This window comes from Saccopteryx leptura, chromosome 2 (assembly GCF_036850995.1).
Source record: "Saccopteryx leptura isolate mSacLep1 chromosome 2, mSacLep1_pri_phased_curated, whole genome shotgun sequence".
In the NCBI taxonomy this organism is placed as follows: Eukaryota; Metazoa; Chordata; class Mammalia; order Chiroptera; family Emballonuridae; genus Saccopteryx; species Saccopteryx leptura.
This window is the reverse complement of record NC_089504.1, coordinates 8,947,413-8,972,363: the sequence shown is the minus strand read 5'-3', so window position 1 is coordinate 8,972,363 and position 24,951 is coordinate 8,947,413. Positions and strand designations below refer to the sequence as shown.

Below are 24,951 nucleotides of genomic sequence, written 5' to 3'. Positions count from 1 at the left end.
TGCCTTTCAGAATCTGGGGTGCGGTACTTTATAACAACAAAACATCTAGAGGTAAGCAGTCCAAATCTGACTATAGCTTGATGTCATATGAGACCTAGGGTCTCTCAAACTTTCTGCTTTGCTGGCCTTAGCATTTGCTTGTCATATCATCAACATATAAATATGATGGTAACTGAACTTCCAACCTTCAAGTCTGCTTAGAGGCAGGAAGAAAATAAAAGTGGCAAAGCACTTAAGGGGTATACTCAACTAGAAGTCCCAGTGGATTTGTAAAAAGAGAGAGAGGAAAAAAAAACTTTTCCTTACTCAATGACTTCTACAATGAGTATGGTCACATGACTATGCCTAGTCCTGCTACCCAACTACTGGGCTAATGAGAATGAGATCACCATAAACAGTCTGGACCAATTATTAGTCATTCACTTAGGTCCACTTCCCCTAAGATCCAAAGATCTCTTCTAGTACCTGAACAAAGTTTTTTCCTAGGGGACCCAGCACACCTGCCACACAGAAGATATTAATTAGTCTTTTTAATGAACATTTACTGAGCATCCACTATGTGCCAAAGGTGCTGTGAAGGCAGAACTAGATCTGACACAATCTCTGCTAGGTAGGCTGAGTGAGAGAGGTCAAAGTTTATTAAGACGGGGAGCTCAAAGTCCTCAAAGCCCATTAACCTGCTCCAGGCTATATACTGCGCAGGCGCTGAATACCTCCGGGCGCTCTGTCGAGGTCTGGCCGGGAACATGGGTCACGCATGCGCACACCACGCTCTCTCTGACGCATCCACGGAAGCACTGTCAGTTTTAGGGGGTGGCACCGGGAAGCGTTTCCGGGGGCGGGAGGTACAGGCTGAGGCGGTCGTGGTCGCGGCGGTGGCGGCAGCTTGAACGGGCCTTGTTCCGCCGGCGGAAAGTGTCCCGGGCCGGCTATGTGAGCGCAGAGGTCTTGGCAGGTACGGCGGAGTCGGGCCAGCGGACGGGGAAGGGGCAGGGAGGGAGGCGGGAGGTCTAAGGGCTCACCTGCCCGGCCGGCGCGCGCCCCTCCGGCCCCGCCAGGCCCGCGCGCCGACCCGGATGCTTAAGCCGCGCGCGGTTGGTTGGAGTCCCGGCGCGCCGTCTCCTACCTCTGCCGTCTCCGGCCGTCCGGGCGCGCGTCCCGCAGCACCGAGGCCCCCGAGCTAGCGTGTCCCCCAAGGTCACCCTGCGGCGGCGGACCTCGGCCGCCCGGAGCGCTTAGAGATCCAGCCTCGTCCGTCCGCCGGCCTGTAGCGACCGCCAGGTGGGCGCGGCTTCGCAGCCTTGGTTTCGAGCCCAGGTCGGAGAAAGGCTGCGCCCGGACTTCGCTGATAACCTGTTTGCCTCTGTGTTTCACCTCTGTTGCTGTCTCTGTCACCTGTTGTCACCTGCCCTTATTACCTCTCAACTCGGCTCCTGTCAACTGTGTATTTGTCTCCACTTTGTCTCTCTCGAGCCCACCTCTGGGTATTTGAACTACTCCTCTCTTTATTTCTGTCAACACCTTGCTTCTGTGTCTCTTACCCTGTGTTTCCCTCTTAGTCCTTATTCTCGCTCACGGCCTGCCTGTAAGGCCAGCTCTTTGGCCACCTTTTTCTGCCTCTGCCAGTTTAGTCTTTCTCTCTTGTTTTTGCCTCCTAACTGGGTTTGTCTGGGTGGGGCGGGCAGGCCTGCCCAGACCTTGGAGCCCTGGAAGGTGACTCATGACCCCTTGAAGCTTCCTGAACTGGTGACATTCTCAGTGACTAGACTGCAGTCTGGCCTCAACTGACAGGTGTCTGCCCAAGCTAAGTGTCAGGGTACAGGAGCTCCTGGTGGGCCGACAGGAGCCATCTCAGAGCCCATGTCATTTAATGAGCCCTTGCCCTTTCTCACCCATGGTTTTTCAAGCCTGGACAGCTCCCTATTTCCCTTTGCTCTTGCCACTTAGCCCATGATGGCCTTCAGGGCTCTCAACAGCTGCTTAACCAGGCCTATCTACAGCCTAAGGAAGAGTCAGTCTAGGTCCTCTGCCCTTGAGGCTGAAGGAGCAGTAGCAGGATTTCTGGGAGAGCTGTATGCTTAGTTCAGAGATTGTTGGTATGTACAGTTAAATTATGAGAAACTTAATAATTTGGGGTTCATCCTTTACTTTCCTGAAGCACTCACTGGAGAAATAAGTCAGACACAAAAGAGCAAATATTGTATGAGTCTGCTTATATGAGACATCTAAATAGGCAAATTCATAGAGAAAGAAAGAAGCATAGAGTTTACCAGGGGTCGGAGGAGGAGGGAATGGGGAGAGTTTTTGTTTAATTGGCTACACAGTATCTTAGTTTGGGATGATACATTCTGTGGTTGGGTAGTGGTAATAGTTACACAACATTGTGAATGTACAGAATGCCACAAATTGTCTACTTCAAAATGGTTAAAATGGTAAATTTTAAGTATGTTTTACCACAATACCAAAAAAGTTGCTCATTGGAACTCACAAGCTCTTTAAAATGTGATTTTAAAAATTCGCTCTGTACCTTTTAGGAATAGTATTTAGTTGAACCTACATTTATTGATACCTGCTCTCTTCACAGCCAAGGTCCTTAGGAGTTTGTTTAAAAGAATTCTGTTATGGCCCTGGCTGGTTGTCACAGTGGATAGAGCATCGGCCTGGCGTGCAGAGGTCCTGGGTTTGATCTCGGTCAGGACACAAATGAGAAGCGACCGTCTGTTTCTTTTCCCTTCCTTCTCCCCTTTTTCTCTCCCTTCCCCTCTCGCAGCCAGTTGCTCAGTTGGTCTGAGCCTGGGCCCCAGCCACTGAGGATATTTTGGTTGATTCGAGAGTCCGCCCCAGAAGGGGGTTGCTAGATGAATCTCAGTTGGGGCACATGTGAGAGTCTGTCTGTCTACCTTCCTCTCAGTTAAAAAAAAAAAAAATAGATTTCAGATAGAATGTTCTTCAAGAGTTCTCCTTATAGCAGGTTTCTGCCCTGGCTCTTCTTCTTCCATATTCCTTGGATTCAGTGCAGGAATCTGCTGCATAAATAGGACATTTGAGGAAGATTTTGCTTTTTACAAGAAGATGGAAAAATAGCTCTTTTATTATAATAATGCAAAATAATGTGGTATGTGAATTCTGATGGGGGAGGCTTTTATTTTATATTCTCTTATTTAAGCTATCAGTCTGCTTTTAAGGTAGTTTATCAGACTTTCTCATAAGATGTAGCTTTTGAATTACTACCGTGTTGAATCCTGGATACCATTGATTATTTTCTGTCCCACCAAAGGAAGAGAAAACACTACTAAATAAGCTATGACGTATGCTTTCTTATCATGTAGGTTTTTAAAAATACTTATTAGGAATACTTTTAGACTTATGTAGACATTTTAAATGATATTCTAATGCATATATAAAAAAATCAGTGAGGCCCTGGCCGGTTGGCTCAGCGGTAGAGCGTCGGCCTGGCGTGCGGGGGACCCGGGTTCCATTCCCGGCCAGGGCACACAGGAGAGGCGCCCATTTGCTTCTCCACCCCCCCCTCCTCCCTCTCTGTCTCTCTCTTCCCCTCCCGCAGCCAGGGCTCTATTGGAGCGGGGATGGTTCCTTGGTCTCTGCCCCAGGCACTGGAGTGGCTCTGGTCTCGGCAGAGCGACACCCCGGAGGGGCAGAGCATCGCCCCCTGGTGGGCAGAGCATCGCCCCTGGTGGGTGTGCCGGGTGGATCCTGGTCGGGCGCATGCAGGAGTCTGTCTGACTGTCTCTCCCCTTTTCCAGCTTTGGAAAAATACAAAAGAAAAAAAAAATCAGTGAAATAAATTGGTTAAAGTGTTTATTAAACTCCTTAACATTCTTTCTCTTTTGAATACTTTTCAATTCATAGTTTTTACCATGCTTTTCCACTGTGTTGCCCTTTGTGCCATCAGAAACATTGATGAAGCTCTCAGGAATGCTCTATCATTGTCTCAGGCAGTGACAGCTATTACGTTTCCACCTGTCCATCACATCCTGATTTAAGACATTTAAAAACGTGGGGGGGGGGGTGCCTGTTGCCTGACAAGGTGTTGGTGCAGTGATAGAGCGTCGACCTGGTATGCTGGTCGACCTGGTTTGCTGAGGTCCCAGGCTCGAAATCCCGAGGTCACTGGTTTGAGCGTGGGCTCATCCGGCTTGAGTGTGGGCTCACCGGCTTGAGTGCGGGGTCACTGGCTTGAGAATGGGATTGTAGACATGACCCAGTGATTACTGGCTTGAGTCCAAGTTCTCTGGCTGGAGCGCCCCTCATCAAGACACATATGAGAAGCAATCAGTGAACAACTAAAGTGACACAACTATGAATTGATTCTTCTTATCTCTCTACCTTTCTGTCTGTCACTTAAAAAAAAAAGTGTCTCTTAAAATCAGTTGAATATGCTCTACATCATTTTCATGAATGGTTTCTTTTTACCTTATAGATAGATTTTTCTCTTATTTGTAACATATTGAGGAAAAAACTTTCCTTTTATTTTGTTGGTATGTAGTTAATAATTTTCATGAAATGAGCATTTCTGCCTTTTGCTTTCTTGATTTGAGCTTCTAAATTCTGATAAATATGAGAAGGTGCGGTTAAAACAATTTCCTTGGCTTTATTGTAATGCAATGGCAGGATGACAGGTAAGTGGGAAGTTAGTGGCTGAACAATAACTTCTTTTAAAAAAAGTTTTATTGAGTATAATTGGCATACAATATTATATTAGTTTTAGGTGTACAACATAGTGATTCAACATTTATAGACCTTACGATGTGATCGCCAACTAAGTCTAATGACCATCTATCACTATACAAAGTTATTAAATATTTTGACTATCTTCTCTGTGCTATACGCGATATCTTCATGACTGACTTATTTTAATTGGAAGTTTGAACATTTTTTTAAATTTATTGATTGATTTTAGAGAGAGATGAAGGAAGAGAGACAGAGAAACAGAAACATCAGTTTGTTCCTATATGTTTATTCCCTGACCAGGTACTGAATCTGCAACTTTTATCAGGACAATGTTTGTTTTAATCAACTGAGCTATCCAGCCAGGGCAGAAGTTGGTACATCTTATTCCCCTGTGCTCTTTCACCTGCCCCCCACCCCTCTCTGCTCTGGCAACAACTATCAGTTGTTCTCTGTTTCTATGAGTCTGTTTTTGCTTTGTTTTGTTTTGTTTTTAGGTTCCATATATAAGTGTAATCATACAGTATTTGTCTTTGTCAGACTTCACTTATCGTAATACCTTCTATGTCGACCATGTTGTTAAAAAGGCAAGATTTCATTCTTTTTATTTCTGCATAATATTTCGTTGTTTATATATACACCTCATCTTCTTTATTTATTCACTAATGGATACCTAGGTTGTTTCCATATCTTGCAATTGTAAACAATGCTACAATAAACATAAGGGTACATGATGCCTTTTTTTTTTTTTAATCTCAAATTGTTTACCACAATGGAACGTTTACCCTGAAGTTTTAAAACATCCAGCTGTGGTTTAAAATTAAAGGAAGATGTGAGTCAAACTTCATAAAGTAGGTAGCATGTTTTTTAAAAATTCTAAAATAGATTTTACTAAGTTCTTTGGCTAAAGTATTCCAATTAAGAGAAAATATAGGGGTGCTATGCTGATTGACCATGGTTTGGAGACCAAAAACATTTTCCCAAGGATATTTTAATTCTGCAGAATTACACAGGCATTGACCAGTGTTGGCTTTCTATGTGCCATGGTGATGTAAGACGTTAACACGAAGGGACATTGGATGAGGGTGTATGGGAACTCTCAGCATTCTTTACAAATTTTCTGTAAGCTTAAAATTATTCCAAATTAAAGGTTTATTTAAAAATAAGAAAGGCAGAAGCTAAGATGGTGCAGAATAGACGTTAACATAACCAAAAAATACCAATCTTGTTTTCATTTTCTTTCTACTGCTCACATACATACGTAGTATTTATTAGCAAGGCACATGTACACAGTGAATAACACCAGTATCTCTTACATTTTCGACATGATTTTTCCTTTCAGAAGTCAATGTGATTTTAATTTGAAGCAAACCTAAGAAATGGGTTCCTTTTCCACATTTCTTCATACTGCTTTTTGATGGCCATAATATAAGAAATATTATCCCAGGAATACAACTTTTCATTAGGTAAGCTATAAACTTGCTAAAAATACAATTTCAAAAATTACTTACTAGAATGGTTTCTTTTTCAGCAAAAATAATAATGTAGTTGTATTTAATTGCCTTAGGCCAGAAGTTTCTTTTACTTCTCTTCTGAGGAGGAGATACTCTACATAGGAGGCCTGTGTCTGCCATATGTTGTATTGATAGAACAAGCATTTAACTACAGAGAAACATTGCTATGAACTGACTTTTTTTTTAGCTTAGAAAAATACTAGATTTGCCTGACCTGTGGTGGCGTAGTGGATAAAGCGTCAACCTGGAAATGCTGAGGTCGCCGGTTCGAAACCCTGGGCTTGCCTGGTCAAGGCACATATGGGAGTTGATGCTTCCTGCTCCTCCCCACCTTCTCTCTCTCTGTTCTTTCTCTCTCTCTCTCTCTGTCTCTCCTTCTCCTCTCTAAAAATAAATAAATAAAAATTAAAAAAAAAAATTTAAAAAAAAAAGAAAAATACTAGATTTGAAATTGCACTTCTGTTTGAATCCTGACATAGCATTTACTAGATAAGTGACCTTAGGCGGGTGTTTTAACCTCCCTGAGCTTTAGTTTAGTGATCTTTTTTTTCCCCCTTAAATGAGAGGTAGGGAGTCAGAGAGACAGACTACCGCATGCGCCCCAACTGGATCCACCCGGCAAGCCTCCTACAGGGCGATGCTCTGCCCATCTGGGGCTGTTGCTCCATTGCTTGTCAACCAAGTTATTTTAGCACCGGAGGTGAGGCCAGGGAGCCATCCTCAGTGCCCGGGCCAACTTGCTCCAATGGAGCCTTGGCTGCAGGAGGAGAAGAGAGTGAGAGAGAGAAGTGAGAGGGGAGGGGTGGAGAAGCAGATGGGCATTTCTCCTGTGTGCCATGGCCAGGAATCAAACCTGGGACATCCACATGCCGGGCCAATGCTCTACCACTGAGCCGAACAGCCCAGGCTAATTTAAAGTGAGTATGATGATAACGAGTTTTGTGAGACCCAAGTATACATAGTCTGCTTTGTAAACTGTAAAGCATTTAACTAAGAACTTTGGTAGGCATGGTGTGTTGGTACTTTTGGACATTTGTGCCAGTTTTTAGATTTACTAAAATAATGTTTATTGTATTTAATTGTGCTCTCTATAGTAAGCATGCAAATTACTACAAATTTCAGCCCTTATGCCTTCCTACAGGGATTCCAATTAGGCACCTTGAAGTTGTCCCACAGTTAATAAAGACTCTCTGCCTCCTTCCCTTTTCTCTCTGTTTTATTTTAAGTTGTTTCTGTTGCTATGCATTCAAGTTCACTAATCTTTTCTTCTAGTGTTAATTCTGTTGTTATTCCCATCCAGTGTTTGTTATGTTTTAATCTGTAGAAGTTCGACTTGGGTCTTTTTCCCCCCATTTATCTAATATGCTTACTTTTTGTCTATTTTCTTAAACATATTGAATATGGAATTTTCTAATAATTGTACAAGTCTGTCATTCTAGGTCTGTTTCTACTGATTGATTTTTCTTTTTCTTTATTTTTTTTTATTTTTATTATTATTATTTTTTTGCCTCTCATTAAGGGTACATTTTCCTGCTTTCTTTGCATGCACGGTGATTTTTTAATGGATGCCAGATGTGAATTTTACCTTATTGGATTCTGGATACTTTTCTGTGATGTAGATATTCTCAAGCTTTATTCTGGAACACAGTTAAGTTACTTTGAAATAATTTGATCCTTTTGAGGCTTGTTTTTAAGCTTTGTTTAGCGAGAGAGGAATGCATTTTATCTGGGACTAATTTGTCTACATTGCAAGACTCTTCTGAATACTTATATTTTTTTGCTCAGGGAAATTTTCTTATTTTAAATACTTTATTTGATTATTTCTTCTACTCCATTCAAGGACACTAATTAGCCATATGTTGTGGTGCATTTATCTCTAATCTCTGTTCTCCTGTTATATTCTCTCTTGTTTTCATATTTTATTAAGTTCCCCTTGCCTGACCAGGTAGTGGCACAGTGGATAGAGTGTCGGCCTGGGATGCTGAGAATCCAGGTTCAAGACCCTGAGGTTGCCACTTGAGCTCAGGCTTATCCAGTTTGAGCGCCGACTCACCAGCTTGAGTGTGGGATTATAGACATAAACCCAAGGTCATTGGCTTGAGCAAGGGGTCACTGGCTCGGCTGGAGCCCCCGGTCAAGGCACATATGCGAAGCAATCAATGAACTACTAAGGTGCCGCAACTATGAATTCATGCTTCTTATCTCTCTCCCTTCTTGTCTGTCCCATCTGTCTATGTCTCTCTCTCTCTCTCTCTCTCTCTCTCTCTCTCTCTCTCTCTCCCTCTCTCCCTCCCTCCCTCCCTCCCTCCCTTCTTTCCTCCCTCCCTCCCTCCTTTGGCCAAAAAAAAAAAAAGTTGATAATAATTAATAATCCACATCATTGATTTTGTTTTCAATAGTTGAAATTCTGGTTCTTATTGTCGGTTTAAATTTCTGCTTTAGCCTGACCTGTGGTGGCGTAGTGGATAAAGTCGACCTGGAACCCTGAGGTCGCCGGTTCGAAACCCCAGGCTTACCTGGTCAAGGCACATATGGGAGTTGATGCTTCCTGCTCCTCCTCTGTTCTCCCTATCTCTTTCCTCTCTCTCTCTCTCTCTCTCTCTCCTCTCTCTAATAATAAAAATGAATAAATAAAATAAAAAAAAATAAACTTCTGCTTTATTAGTTTTCTTACGTCTTTAATTCAGTCAGCTCTTTTTTTATATATCATTCTGCTATTTTTGTCTCATCTTCCTTATACTTAATTCATAGAGATCACATTTTCAAAGTTGGTGGGAAACTACAATTTAAAAATGGTATATAAAGTGTACTCTTGCCTGACCAGGTGGTGGCGCAGTGGATAGAGCGTTGGACTGGGATGCCGAAGACCCAGGTTCGAGACCCTGGGGTTGCCAGCAGGAGCGCGGGCTCATCTGGTTTGAGCAAAGCTCACCAGCTTGGACCCAGGGTCGCTGGCTTGAGCAAGGGTTACTCAGTCTGCTGAGGGCTCGTAGTCGGGGCACATATGAGAAAGCAATCAATGAACAACGGGGGTGTCGCAATGAAAAACTGATGATTGATGCTTCTCATCTCTCTCTGTTCCTGTCTGTCTATTCCTCTCTCTGACTCTCTCTGTCCCTGTAAAAAAAAACCCCAAAAACAAACAAAAAAAATAAAGTGTACTCTTTGTTTATCCCAGGGGTCGGGAACCTATGGCTCGCGAGCCAGGTGTGGCTCTTTTGATGGCTGCATCTGGTCGCAGACAAATCTTTAATAAAAAAAATAATAATGTTACAAATATAAAACATTCTCATGTATTACAACCCATTCATTTCCTACCGCTCATGTTCATGGTTGCGGGTGGCTGGAGCCAATCGCAGCTGTCCTCCGGGACAACACCAAATTTTTATTGGATAATGCGTAATGTTCACGGGTTGTTGTACGGCTCTCACGGAATTACATTTTAAAATATGTGGCATTTGGCCCTGGCTGGTTGGCTCAGTGGTAGAGCGTCGGCCTGGCATGCAGAAGTCCCGGGTTCGATTCCAGGCCAGGGCACACAGGAGAAGCACCCATCTGCTTCATCCCTCCCCCTCTCCTTCCTCTCTGTCTCTCTCTTCCCCTCCCGCAGCCAAGGCTCCATTGGAGCAAAGATGGCCCGAGCGCTGGGGATGGCTCTGTGGCCTCTGCCTCAGGCGCTAGACTGGCTCTGGTCGCAACAGAGCGACGCCCCGGATGGGCAGAGCATCGCCCCCTGGTGGGTGTGCCGGGTGGATCCCCGTTGGGCGCATGCGGGAGTCTGTCTGACTGCCTCCCCGTTTCCAGCTTCAGAAAAATACAAAAAAGAAAAAAAAAATGTGACGTTCATGGCTCTCAGTCAGAAAGGTTCCCAACCCCTGGTTTATTCCTTGCTATTCTCTTCTTTTTTGTTATTGTAGAATCTATTTACAGACCTCATTTAAACCCCGTGTTGGTTTTATTCTGTTTGTTAATTTTAGAGGGAAACTCTGTTCAAGTCTGAAATTTCTCTTTTTTGAGTATATTGGTTTCGGTTTTTCACAGTATACGTGGATGCTATTAGAATCAACTCTTGGCCCTGGTCGGTTTGCTCAGTAGATAAAGAGCATCAGCTGAGCTTATGGACATCCAGGGTTTGAGTCCTGGTCGGGGCACACAAGAGAAGTGACCATCTGCTTCTCTCTCCCTCCCTCTCCCCCTTCTCTCCCTCTTCCCCTCCCACAGCCAGTGGCTCGATTGGTTTGAGTATTGCAGTGGGCACTGAGGATAGCTGGGTTGGTCCCAGTGAGTCAGCCTCATGTGCTAAACATAGATCAGTTGATTCAACATCTGCCCCAGATGGGGCTTGCCAGGTGGATCCCTGTTCGGGGCACACGCAGGAGTCTGTCTCACTATCTCCCCTCCCCTTACTTAAAAAAAAAAACAAAAATGCCTGGCCTGTGGTGGCGCAGTAGATAGTGTTGACCTGGAACACTACGGTTGCTGGTTCAAAACCCTGAGCTTGCCTGGTCAAGGCACATATGGGAGTTGATGCTTTCTGCTCCTCCCCCTTCTTTCTCCCTACCTATCTCCTCTCTTTCTAAAAATCAATAAATAAAAAAATCTTAAAAAACAAAAACAAAAAACCCCTCTTTTGCTGGTGCAGAGCCTGAACCATATTGACAGCAGGGCTTAGCTTAAGTGTGTGGCCGGGCCAGAGGCCAGGTCTGAGGCACTCTTGGAAGGGCAGGGCACTTTCCTCTGTGTTGGTGAAATAGTGATACCCGGGGCCCAGCTGGCAAATGCTGGGCTGCCCCTTTTGTCTCCTTCCTGGGCTACTACTGAGCCCCATCCTCTCACATCAAGTCTGGTTGTGTTTTGTTTGTTTGTTTGTGTTTTTAAAGACCCTCAGCTGAGACAACCTCTGGTTTCCCCGTGTAGCCACCTCTGAATGTTGCCAGTCTGCAAGACTGTGGCCCACCTCGCTTTTTACGTACAGACATTCCAAATGAACAGGTACTAGTGGTCCTGCTGTTAGTACCAGGATTGCTGGCTATAGGTGGAGTTGCAGGGGCAATGTCTCCTTCGGTCTGGCCCCATCTCTACTGTATCCTTAATGAAAGTTTATGACATATAGGTAACTCTGATCTCTGGTTTCTAGGACTCAAGCCAATTTTTCCATATTTCTTGGATTATTTTGATTAGGATGTGGTAAATGGGAAGAATTTATAGGCTGCCCTCAAGTTTTCCTCTTACCCTAGTGACACCAGAATTTATAGTGACAAGATATATAGCTATAGGGTGTATACCAGTACATCCCCTGAATTCCTCCTGAGTTTCTAATTCTCCTGTGGTGCTTTTTAAAAAAAAATTTTAAATCAGGTTTTGCATTGAATAACGGGGTTGTTTGCATGGTGTTTATCTCCCCTACTAGAATGTAAACTCTGGACAAAGAGTACCTTTATCATGTTTGAAATCCCTCACAGTTTCTTGCATATTCTATTTTATATTTTTATTTTTATTGAGCTAATTCATTACTTCTGTTAAATAAACTCTTTTAAATAATTGAAGCAACAACTATACTATTAATAACTGCCTGGAACTCAGTAAATATTGCTTATTTAGCAGAAAACCCTTTAGAAGTTCAGGCTTTGCATGTTACTAAAATCAGGAAATATGTAGACATGCCACACTCACCCAGAAATCTGGGCAGAGATAGATACTTGTTAAATCACAATTGACAAAAGTTAAAAATAAAGTTGTATGATTTTCCAGGTTTTTTTTTCTTTTCTTTTTCCAAGTGTGAGAAGGGAAATAGGGAGACAGACTCCCACATGCACCCTTATAAGGATCCACCCGGCAGCCCCTATCTGGGGCGGGTGCTCTGCCCATCTGGGGCCATGCTAGCAACCAAGCTGTTTTCAATGCCTGAGGTGGAGGCTCCACAGAGCCATCCTCAGCACCTAGGGTAATGTGTTCAAACCAATGGAACCATGGCTGCTGGAGGGGGAGAGAGAGAGAGAGAGAGAGACAGAGAGTGAGAAGGGGGAGGGGTGGAGAAGCAGGTGGTCGCTTCTCCTTTGTGTCCTGGCCGGAAATCGAACCCAGAACATCCACATACCCGGCTGATGCTCTACCGCTGAGCCAACCAGTCAGGGCCTCCAGTTGTTTTCATGTGTGGTAAAATATATACATATCATTCCGTTTGCCATTTTAACCATTTACAAGTGTACATTTCAGTGGCATTAATTACACATGTTGTGCAACCCACTTTCTATTTCCAAAAATTTTTACTCGCCCCAAACAGAAGTTCTACCCATTGAGCAATAACTCTCCCGAGTCCATGAAGACCTCTAATCTATTTTCTGTTTCTACAAGTTTGCCTAGTCTAGATGTCCCATAAGTGGAATTATACAACAGTTGTACTTTTGTGTCTGACTTAAAAGTCAGTGTTTAGCGTGATGTTTTATTTTTAGCATAGTATTTTCAGTGTTCGTGTTAAAGCATGGATCAGAACTTCATCCCATGTTTGTGTTCTGTGTATGTCTTATAGGTATAATTGATTTATAATATTGTTCCATACCTCTGTTTACTTTTAGATCTTCTGTCTGGTTTTTCTATCCATTATTAAAAGCGAGGTGTGGAAGTCTCCATCTGTTATTCCAGATCCATCTCTCTCCCTTCAATTCTGTCCAGTTTTGCTTCATGATCTTGACAGACTGAACCTCTAATCAATATATAATGTCCTTCTTTGTTCTTCTAACCTTTGTGACTTAATATCTATTTTGTCTGATGATAATACAGGCATGAGCAAAGGTAGGTTTATAGTTCATATGGAAAAGTATACGATAATTAATAAATAAGAATATACTCTGTGTTTTGTGTGCTCACAACTTTAAACCTACTTTTGTCCACCCCTGTGTAGCCTCCCCAGTTCTCTCTGATTCTCTTTGCATGGAATATTTTTTTCATCATTTTATGTTCAACTTTTTGTGCCTTTTTTATCTGAAGTGAGTCTCTTACAGACAACATATAAATAAGTTATGTTTTTTAAATTTATTTTGCCAATCTCTGCCTTTTAATTGGAGGAAGCCTTTACTTCTGCTGTTTCGCTATTTGTTCTCTGTATATCATGTATGTTTTTTGTTCCTCAGTTCCTCCATTACTGCCTTTTAAAATTGCTTGCTTTTTTCATCTTATTTTTGTATTCCATTTTGATTCCCTTCTTTTCTTTTCTTTCTTTTTTTTTTTTTTTTTTTTTGTATTTTTTTTTTCTGAAGCTGGAAACGGGGAGACAGTCAGACAGACTCCCGCATGCGCCCGACCGGGATCTACCCAGCACGCCCACCAGGGGCGACGCTCTGCCCACCAGGGGGCGATGCTCTGCCCCTCCGGGGCGTCGCTCTGCCGAGACCAGAGCCACTCTAGCACCTGGGGCAGAGGCCAAGGAGCCATCCCCAGCGCCCGGGCCATCTTTGCTCCAATGGAGCCTTGGCTGCGGGAAGGGAAGAGAGAGACAGAGAGGAAGGGGGGGGAAGGGGGGGGGGAGAAGCAAATGGGCGCTTCTCCTATGTGCCCTGGCCGGGAATCAAACCCGGGTCCCCCGCACGCCAGGCCGACGCTCTACCGCTGAGCCAACCGGCCAGGGCCCCCTTCTTTTCTTTCCATGTATATTTTTAGTTATTTTCCTAGTAATTACCTGGAGGTTTACAGTCAACATCTTAAACTTACAACCACATAGTTTGACTAGTTCAAACTTAATTTCAAAAAGATGCAAACACTCTCTCTGCTCCTGTAAATATTCATTCCTCCCCCTTCCTATTGTTGTCACAGATTGCATCTTGAACATTAGGCACCTATTAACATTAGACTCACAATTGTTTTATTTGCCATTTAGATCATATAGGAAAAAGTTATAAACCAAAGTATTATTGTATCAGTCTCTATATTTACCTGTTCCATTTTATAGTAGTCTTTACACCTTAATATGACTTTGAATTAGTACTGCAGTGTTCTTTTATCTCATCCTGAAGGACTTCCTTTTATCATTTCTTGTAGAGGAGGTCTTCTGCTAACAACACCCTTAGATTCTGTTTATCTGGAAATGTCTTAATTTCTTCTTCATTGTTGAAAGGATAGTTTTGCCTGATAGAGAATTCTTGGTTAACAGATTTTTCTTCTAGCACTTTAAATATGTCATACCACTGCCTTCTGGCCTCCATGGTTTCTGATGCAAAATTAGTTTTTAATCTTACTGAGTAGCCTTTTTAGTTGATGAGTCTCTTCTTTCTTATACTTTCAAGATTATCCCTTGTTACTTGACTTACAATGTTTCTCATGTGGTCTCTTTAGCTTTATCCTGCTTGAAGTTTTTTGAGCTTCTCAAATATGTTAGTGTATCTTTTATCAAATTTGGGAGGTTTTTGACCATTGTTTCTTTTAATACCCTTTCTATCCTTTTTTCTGCACCCTTTGATGTGCATGTTGGTACATTTGCTGGTGTCCCACATGTGCTTCAGATTGTGTTATTTTTCTTCATTCTTCTTTTTACTCCTCAGGCTAGATAATACCATTTGCTTTATCTTTGAATTTGTGCTTTCTTTTTTTTTGTTTGTGCCTGCTTAAATCTGCCATTGAACTTCTTTTGTGAATTTTTAATTTCAACTTGTATTTGTTTCCTTCATCTGCCATTATAACAGAACATCACAGACTAGGTGACTTAAATAACAGATTATTTTTTTCTCAATTCTAGAAGCTAAAAGTCTGCGATTGTGGTGCTGGAAGGTTTGGTTTCTCCTGAGCCTGCAGATGTCCAGTCTTTCACTGTCTTCCTATGGCTCACCCTCTTGATGTCTCTGTCCAGATTTCATTTCTTCTAAAAAGGCTAGTCAGATTGGATTAGGAACCATCCTAATGGCCCCATTTTAACTAATTACTTATTTTAAGGCCTTATATCCAAATACAGTCACATTCTGGGGTACTGGGGTTATAGGGCTTCAACATATGAATGGGGAAAGAGGATACAATTCAACTTATATCACAGCTGTTATACTTTTTAGCTCCAGAATTTGCTTGGTTCCTTTTTATACTTTCCAATTCTTCATTGACCTTGTTCTCCTGATTTCCTTTAATTCTTTGTCACAGTGTTTTTGTTTTGCTTTGCTTTTTGGTTTTTGTTTTGTTTTTAGTAATTTGAGCATGTACAAGACAGTTGGTTTGACGTTTTTAACTAGTGATTCCAATGTCTGGAATTCCTCAGGGATAGTTTCTGATTCTTTTTTTTTTTTCCTGTAAATGTGCCATATTTTCCTTTTTCTTTGTACACTTTGTAATTTTGGTTGAGAACTAGAACATGTTGAATATTCTAATGTGGTAACGTTTGAAACAAGATTCTTCCCCTCCTAGGAGATTTCCTTTGTTACTTGTTGAGGGCTACAGTTGGCTGTTTGTGTGGTGATTTTTCTAAACTATTTTTCAAACTCTGAAGTATTCTTTGTTGCATATAGTCACTGACGTTTCTGTTGTTTTATCTATATGGTCAGCCTGTGACTTGACAAAGATTTTAAATTCTTTTGACCCAAAGGGAAGGGAATAAAAGTGTGTTTGTTTTTTTACATCTTATGGTAGATGCTGCTGGGGAAGTCACTGCAACCTAAGGGTCAAAACAAGGCTGTGTGGCTCTGCCAATCTAGCCAGATGTAAAACCCCCCAATTTTTGGAGGACCTAGTCCTGTTGTCCAGGCTGTGGCAGGGCTGAGAAATGGGGATTGTAGCTGGTTTGGGCACACTGCTTTCTTAGCAAGGTTCAGCAGGCTCTCCCTTCATCAAGCATTGCCTTGGTTACTCTGTGTCTGATCAGATTCCAGAGTTCTAAAATAGTTGATTCTGATCATTCTAACAGCTTACCAGTTGTTTTTGTGGAAGGACTGACCTCTAGAGCTTCCTGTTACACCATATTCTATAACATCACTTAAGGCCTTTATTTTTGTAGAACTGTTTTTAAAAGTCTATTCTCAGTCATTTAAAATTCTACAGCACATACTTGAAATCTTAAAGAAAAGATATTCAATGATATTGGATATTCAGTAATAGTGTTGGAAAGTAGGCTAACCATTTTGAAGTGGAGAAGGCTGGATCCCAATCTTATTCTTTATGCCAAAATCAACTCTTTGTGTATTAAAGGTATGAGTGCTTTTTAAAAAATGTACCAGGAAGCCTGACCTGTGGTGGCGCAGTGGATAAAGTGTCAACCTGGGAATGCTGAGGTCACCGGTTCGGAACCCTGGGCTTGCCTGGTCAAAGCACATGTGGGAGTTGATGCTCCCAGCTCCTCCCCCCTTCTCTCTCTCTGTCTTTCTCTCTCCTCTCTAAAAATGAATAAATAAATTTAAAAAAAAATTAAAAAAAAAATGTACCAGGAAAAGACCTAAATAATTCCTTTTACTTTTTAAAAATAACCTTGGAGTTGAGAATGCCATTCTATGTCTAACACAAAGCCCTGGAGCCATAAACACAGATTGATTAATTTCCATAAATTTCAAAGTTAATTTCCTGAATTTGCAAAAAAAACTACAAATCAATAAGATGAATTGCCCAGTTTATTTGAGCAAAATATATGACTGATAATTTATAGGAAAAACAAATTATCAGTAAACATAAGTAAAGGGTCTCTTATTCATAATTAAAGAAATGTTGGTCAAAACAACAATGAATCATGGATTATTCATTTTGCTGATTTGCAAACTTTCTTTTTTTTATTTGATAACATCCAATATTGGTAAGCGTGTGGGAAAGTAAATACTGTCATTACTGTTGGTAGGAGTGTGACTTGCTACAACTTTTCTGGAAAATAGTTTAATAACATATATTAGAATGTCAAATGCACAGCCCTTTGACCCAGCAATTCCACTGGTAGAGATTAATCTATAGATATTTCCAAAGATATGCCAAGATAGTTATGATAGATGTCTGCTATAGCATTGCTCATAATTTCAAAAACCGAGACAATTAAAATTCTGTAAAAAGAGAACTGTTCAAATGATCACAAATCCTTATAGCAGGAAACTCGTAAGCCATTTGAACAGAATGAGTTAGCTTTTTTTGTGCTAATGTGGTATCTTAGTCTATTTGGGCAAAGTATCACAGACTGGGTGGCTTATAAACGAATTTCTTCCTCAGTTCTGGAGGCTGGGAAGTCCAATGGGCCAGAAGAATGTCTGATGGGGGCACTACTCCCTGATCCATAGATAGAATTTCCTGTCCTCATAGGGAATTCTATGGTGTCTGTTTTATAAGGGTACTATTCGCATTTATGAAGGCTCTGCCATCATGACCTCAATACTTCCCAAAGACCCCACATCTAAATACTATCACCTTTGGGGAGTAGATTTCAACATGAATTTGGGGGAAAACACTCAGTCTATAATAGTATGTTGGAAGATTGGCAAGGTATATATTAAATGACAAAAGTTAGTGCAAAATAAAAGTAGTTAAGGAACCCATTAGGGTACGAATTTTTTAAAGGGTATTCATGATTTATTCTGATATATACACAGAGATGTTTCTAGAAATATGCGTAGAAGTTTGTAACTAGTGACTTCATTTGTTGGGGGGCAGGCTAGGACTAAATGATGAAGAGGTTTTTATCCTAGCTTTTTGTAAGTTCTATTTTACATGTCTGTATTAGTCATCCCCCTTTTTTTTCCAAATAACTGAAAACAAAATTCTATACTGTTGAAAGCTAGCGGAGAATCTGTTCACCCAGATATAGTTCTTAAAATTTACATACGTCTAGTTTGTACATTTATATAGTTTCCTTTTTGAAACTGCAAATATCTAAATAGTTTGTTTCTGGGTCTATTTTTGTTTTAAATTATGATGAAATATTTTAAGAGATATAAACTATAATCTAATCTTTCATTCTAAAATCACAGTCTTATCTCTTAAAATTATTAATTATTAATCTGGTATTTTGGCATCTTTTTAGAAGAGGCAGAATGATGTGATAGGAAAAATAGCATAGGCTTTGGAGTCATAGAAACCTAGATTCAAATCCCATCTAAATAACAACTAGCATTTATTTTAACCTTGGCAAAGTTGCTTGAATCACTGAACTTGAAATTATCAAACCTATGTTTGCAGAGTCATTTTAAAGAGTAAGTGAAAAAAAAAAAGTGTCCAGTCCCTGGTCTATAGTAATTACTCAGGAAACGTTAGTGTCTGCTCTCGGGCTCTCTCCCGGTCTCTCACAGAGGGCCTGCAGACTTGTTTGGGTGGTCTGGTTCTGCTGTCTGATACTTCTCTCTCCTCCCTGGTTCTTAGCAGTATTTAAATATAGATTAGAGCCAGATGACAAATAGTGCTGATGAATCTGCTGGGTTTTCTGTTTTGTTTTAATTCAGTATGGAATTATGGGGCATGAGCAGTATCTCCATCAAAGTTCATCTTGCTCATTACTGTTAGAAATTGTCTCTAATACTTGATTTACCTCAAAAAATATATTTACAGTAATGACACAAGTAATCCCTTATTTTTTGTGGTAACTTTATCTTTGGTCTGCAGCTTTTTAAACAATTTGAAGACCAGCAGATATAAGGAATACTGTGCCTTGTCTTTTCATTTGTTTTACGTGATCAGAAAGCTCCTAAGGGGCCAAAATTCTGACAGCAACCAGAGAGCCTCATATTGTGGGGGGCCTTAGCCTGTTCACCCTGTGTGCTGAGGGACCAAAGGCACTGTTGTTCTGGCCCGGCCACTTCCGCCCTCTTGCCCTTTGCCCCTCACTGGATTCTAGCCTAGTAGTCTCCTTTCAGTTCCTTGCAGTTATCAAGTTCAGCCCTGCCTCAGAGCCTTTGCATATGCTCTTCCTTCTCCCACAATTCCACCCTCACTCCAACTTGGAAATTTGGGTTGAATCTGAAGCCTCTTAAAAAGTCTATCATTTTTGGTACATAGGATATTTATTTTGACTGAAAATAGTTACTTTGTTTTACTTATGGGATTTGTATAGTTTGCAAATCTGATCTCTGTGGATTCTATTCTCATTCCCACAGACACAGGGGAGAGCAAGAGTTCATACCCTGAAGAGAGTGGGGGGTGGTCCCTACTATTGGCACACTGGACTCTAGCTCTGGAGAATGAATGTCCCCCCCCCCCCACTAGTGCCCACGGATGAGGGGACATGGAACTATGAAACTGTCTTAGGTTTCTTAGTGATCAAGAAGTTTCTCTTTGGACTGACATAAGCACTGATTTCTCTTTGTTTTGTAGCACTGGACAAGATTTGTGATGAAATGGAGCCTGGAACGAACTCTTTTCGAGTAGAATTTCCTGATTTTTCCAGCACCATTCTGCAGAAACTGAACCAGCAGCGCCAGCAAGGACAATTATGTGATGTGTCCATTGTTGTGCAGGGCCACATTTTCCGAGCACACAAAGCTGTTCTTGCTGCCAGCTCGCCCTACTTCTGTGACCAGGTGCTCCTGAAAAACAGCAGGAGGATTGTTTTGCCTGATGTGATGAACCCAAGAGTGTTTGAGAATATTCTCCTGTCTAGTTATACAGGACGTCTAGTAATGCCCGCTCCAGAAATTGTTAGTTACTTGACAGCAGCAAGCTTCCTCCAGATGTGGCATGTAGTAGATAAATGCACTGAGGTTTTAGAGGGAAACCCGACAGTCCTTTGTCAAAAGCTAAATCATAGTAGTGACCACCAGTCTCCAAGCAGCAGTAGTTATAATGGCCTGGTGGAGAGCTTTGAGCTGGGTTCAGGAAGCCATACCGATTTCCCCAAATCCCAAGAACTGAGGGATGGAGAGAATGAAGAGGAGAGCACCAAAGACGAGCTGTCATCACAGCTCACTGAGCACGAATACCTTCCTAGCAACTCGTCCACAGAGCATGACCGGCTGAGCACTGAAATGGCAAGCCAGGACGGGGAGGAGGCGGCCAGCGACAGTGCCGAGTTCCACTACACCCGGCCTCTGTACAGCAAACCCAGCATAATGGCGCACAAACGCTGGATCCACGTGAAGCCTGAGCGCTTTGAGCAGGCGTGCGAGGGCATGGATGTGCACGCCCCCTACGATGAGCACCAGGTCACTGAGTCCATCAACACCATGCAGACAGAGCACTCGGTCCAGCCTTCGGGCGTGGAGGAAGACTTTCACATCGTGGAAAAAAAGGTGGAAACTGAATTTGACGAACAGGCTGATGAAGGCAATTACGATGAGCAGGTGGATTTCTATGGCTCTTCCATGGAGGAGTTTTCGGGAGAGAGGTCAGAGGGAAATCTGATTGGGCACAGACAGGAGGCTGCCTTAACAGCAGGCTACAGTGAGAATATTGAAATGGTAACAGGGATTAAAGAAGAAGCTTCCCACTTGGGGTTCTCAGCCACTGACAAGCTGTATCCTTGTCAGTGTGGGAAAAATTTCACTCACAAGAGTCAGAGAGATCGACACATGAGTATGCACCTTGGTCTTCGGCCTTATGGCTGTGGTGTCTGCGGTAAGAAATTCAAAATGAAGCATCATCTCGTGGGCCACATGAAAATTCACACAGGCATTAAGCCATATGAGTGTAATATCTGTGCAAAGAGATTTATGTGGAGGGACAGTTTCCATAGACATGTGACTTCTTGTACCCAGTCTTATGAAGCTGCGAAGGCTGAGCAGAATACAACTGAGGCTAACTAAAAATAGTATCTGGCCCTTGAGTGGCAGGCACAAAAATAAACGATGGTAATTATGCAAATCTGGGCACAGATCATGTGTGCTACTTGCTATTATGAGAGAAGCTTAAAAAAATGGAAGATATTTCTGAAAGACCAGTTCTAAGTAGGCCAATTAAAAAATCTAATTCCTCAGATTTGTGTGTTCCAGTCCAGGCCTGGAGTAGGTAATGGGGGTAAGTGAACCCACCTCGCAGCTGGCCAGGTACTCCTTTAGGCCTGCTCTGATTGAGGTAGGTGTACTGGGTGGTGCAGACCCCTGCCCTTGGAGCTGGACTCAAGCCCACTGGTTCCAGTCCAGGTGGTAGCAGTTTCTGATCACTCATTATTACAAGGTCATGTTGGCATTTGATTTTGTCTTATTATAGATACTTAGGTAATATGGATTTGTTTTGGTAGCTGCTTTACCGAGTGAAGTGCTACTTTTGTAAAAGCTACAAATAATGTGATTCCTGGGATGCAAAATTAACAGAGCTCTCTTGTCTGGTTTTATTCTTCCTAAGAGAGAATTTGAACTAAAACTATGGAGATACTAAAAAGATGACAGTCTAAGTATAAAACAACGTATGGTACAAGCTACAATTTCTGTAAGATGCCACTGTCACAATGTGTTTCAGACTCTTGATAAGGCAGAGTGTTGTATTTTAGTACTAACATTTAGTTTGAACAATTGTATCTAATTATGATTCTCTGCTATGCCAGAGATAGGTATTTCTAATTGGTTTGCTGTCCCAAATCCTTTCATTTAATTGTAGCACCTACACAGTGGGATCTGCTCTATGGCTAGTAAACATCTGGCCTGCTGTGACTGACCACGGTACCATTGGCTACTGTAGCCCTTTTGCTCTTAGATCATGGTGCTCCTCAAAGAGGTCTGCCAGTGACCACAGTTAGTGGGAAGGAGCCAAAAGTCACAGCTGAGAATTATCTGTGAATTTCAGGAGTTAATAGAGTTCTACAGTGACACTCCAACTGTCAGAGGGAGAGTTGCCAAGTAGCAGAATTTTGAGTGGCAGGTTAAAGTGCAGGGGGGAGAAACTTCACAAGAAAAGGGGAGTCTTGGAAATACATTGGTAGGGGAGATATATTTATTCTCTTAGAGTAGTTCACTGAGCTAATACTGCCAGGTTTTTGTTTGTTTTTTGAGTGCTGGAATGTGTTTTAAAAGGGGAAGAAGGAGTCCTAATTTTAGAAAGTAGTCTACAGATTTGTGCTCCCAAATTACAGGTAAAGCTGCATAAATTGACAAGTCCATATAGCTATACCTACCTACCAAAAACAACAAGATAGGCAGCTATTCTGTGACTTTTTCTGCTGATCAGTCAGATATTTCAGGGTAGAAAGCAAGCATATATTCATTTATATGCTTTTAAGCTATGTAGTACACCTGAAATTGTCACCAGGATGTAGGATGTAGGGCAGGGTGCTACTCGATGTCAACTTTTCCATAAACTTACTGCTCTATTACTCGCAAGTGGACACTTATTTTCCTGGAAATAAAAATAACTTCTCTTGGATTTGGGATGAAATTTTGTTTGAAAAGTTTGGTTTTGCTCTAATGTGATAGACATTGCTGGCAATGACCTCTGATCCTTAAGCTCCTACCACCGGGTGTTTACTTATTGAATGTTGTCTGAAAAGGGGAAAGAAAGTACTTATTTACCAGTTAACTCTTGTAATCAAGATTACAAAACAGGGATCTATTCATTAACACTGTATCATTATCGATATATGAAAAGCACTTTGTATTTAAAACTTTATTATAAATATATATATATAGAGAGATTTTTTTAAATCTAGAAACTAGATATTACCTCTTGATTGTTTGCCACATTAATATCCTCTTCTCTTAGTGTTGAAACTTCACCCATTCACAGTCCTTTCTCTGCATACTTGACAGAAGTGACTGTACAATCAAACTCAGTGGTTCCTTTCCTTTCTCTCATGTTAGAAGCCAGTGAGTTTTAGGTATGATCCTAGCCATTATGTGTGAAGAGAAATGGTTTTACTCCTCCTCCTAATTTCAGTACTAAGGCAGTGAAACCATTTTGTTCAAGAGCTGATGACCCTCTTCTGTGGTATTAGCAAACCATTTTCTGCTTGTTTGGAAGGTGTGGCATCCTGTTTGCCATTAAAGATTATATTCAGATGAGCATTGGGACATTTGAGGAGAAGAGTCCCAGAGGTAAAATGAAAATATTCTGCAAAAATCATGGTCCTTCAATTATGCTAAAATCCCCCAGCACCCTGTCATGGGCAGTGACGGAGTGCTCTTGGTCAGCCAGGAGCGGTGGGCAGGCTCTGGGTGGAAGCAGTTGTGCTAGGACTTACTTCATGTGTTGCGAAGATAAGTGTATCTTTGGTTGAAATTTTTATATGTGTATCAGCTACTAAGTGTAGAATTTAAAATCTTAAGTTCCTCACATCTGCTATTTTAAGTTGTTTATGATAGTTGGGGCTTCCATAAAAATTAGAGTTGTTAATTGGGTTACTGTGAAAATTAAGATAGTTAATTGGCTCACCCAGACCTTGGGAGATGGTTGGGCATCTGAAATGCTGGCCGTGTTCAGAGAGGTGGGGGAAGGGGATTGCCTTAGTTGGGCATTAAAAGTGAATTTTTATAAACCCTGCTTTTTAGGAGTAGGAGATCATATTGTATCACTACCTTTTTTTCCTGCCTACCCTGGGTTGGGATTCTGTCTCCTTAGCCTCCCCACAGCTTTAGAAAATCTTTATCCTTCCGAAGTTTGGATGGTTGTGGGTAACATTTTCCAAGCAGTCTTTCAGGTATCATGTCAGTGGCCTACAACCAAGGTATTTGTCCTCTACTTTGAGTCTTAACTGTGGTTTTTCTCTAATCCCAGTGGGAAAGGGCTTCAAGGCACCACCAATGGCGTTTAAAATTAGTGCTCATACAATGCCTTTAACTGTGGAAATATACATCACAGTAACCCACTTGGTAGGGTAGGAAGAACTGCGACAGCCTTTCCTTGTGTTTGGGGTCACCCTCAGGTGCTCCCGGGCCCCAGCCTGTCCATCCTGATGTCTAGCTCTCCCCTGCCGCCAGGCTCTTCTTTTGGCCACAGCTTTCCAAGAGGCTGCCCGGAAGGGTCTCCTCCGTTGTAGTGGGCTTTTGCTGAACTAACTGACCCTAAACTGACTTCTGTCCAGGAAAGCTGCTGAGTCTCAGAGCACCTTCTTGCACACGCTCCCCAGCTGCTGCGAAGTGAGGTGGAGGCAGACCCAAGCAGTAGCGCTGTGCTTACCCAGGGACGGGGGTTTGCTGCAGTCCCCTGTCACTGAGGGTGGTGAGGACTCCTCCACACCACATCCGCGTGTCTCTGATAATTAAGAATGCTGGAAACCAAGCTACATACTACTTCAACCCCATCTGTGCCACACTCAATTCTGTGATTTAGGTTGCTTTCATGGGTGACTTTGTTCAGTGAAACCAGGGTTTGTCTTTTGAGTTTTTCTTTGCTACTTATATATTTAAAGGTACATGTTTCTTATTTTACATCTCTACTGATAGTAAGTACTCTATGGGAAGATGCTGGAATACATTTTGCAAATGTGACTTTTTTTTTTTTTAGTTTTGCTTGAAGCCTATGTCACAATGTCAGTTGCTGCTGCCTTCTTTCCTTTTATGAAGTTCCCAATGTTTCTTCCAGAAAATTATTTATGCAAGTCAGGTGACTCTTAGACCACAAAACCATTTGATGATAAACAGATTATCACTAGGTGCATATCTTATTGATATTTTGTGAAATGTTATGCCTGTGTTGCAAAAGTTGAATAGTTTTGTCTTTATATATTGCTGTCTTCAGTGTACAGCATGGTTTTCCTTAATTGAATGTTACTGTTTTAATATTTTCTTCTTATAGAAGAGACCATGCCCTTTTGTATGACATGTTTTAATAAATGTTATCTGTCAACTTTGTAAAAGTTTTTTCACTCTGGGTAAATGAAACATGTCTTTGTTTTCCTTCTGGCTCTTGTCACCTGAGAATAAAAGTATTATTATGGCCTTTTGATAGTAAA

The 24,951-nt window shown here is 41.8% G+C and overlaps 1 protein-coding gene across 2 annotated transcripts; it reads left to right on the top strand.

Annotated features, from left to right (window-relative positions):
- The first annotated feature begins 802 nt into the window (after nt 1-802).
- ZBTB43 (zinc finger and BTB domain containing 43) lies at nt 803-24,899 on the top strand. Of its 2 annotated transcripts, XM_066367140.1 has the most exons (3): nt 803-955; nt 6,032-6,155; nt 19,449-24,899. In XM_066367140.1, exon 3 carries the CDS (start codon nt 19,472-19,474, stop codon nt 20,873-20,875), a length of 1,404 nt encoding a protein of 467 aa, XP_066223237.1. In that variant the 5' UTR covers nt 803-955; nt 6,032-6,155; nt 19,449-19,471; the 3' UTR covers nt 20,876-24,899. The 2 variants fall into 2 exon arrangements, with proteins under 2 accessions (XP_066223237.1, XP_066223236.1); XM_066367139.1 differs by lacking the exon at nt 6,032-6,155 and having other exon boundaries at nt 805-955; nt 19,449-24,898.
- Nucleotides 24,900-24,951: the final 52 nt, after the last annotated feature.

Bases quoted from the DNA above. Each gene is read 5' to 3' on its own strand.
- ZBTB43 (XM_066367140.1), top strand. From the start codon at position 19,472: ATGGAGCCTGGAACGAACTCTTTTCGAGTAGAATTTCCTGATTTTTCC.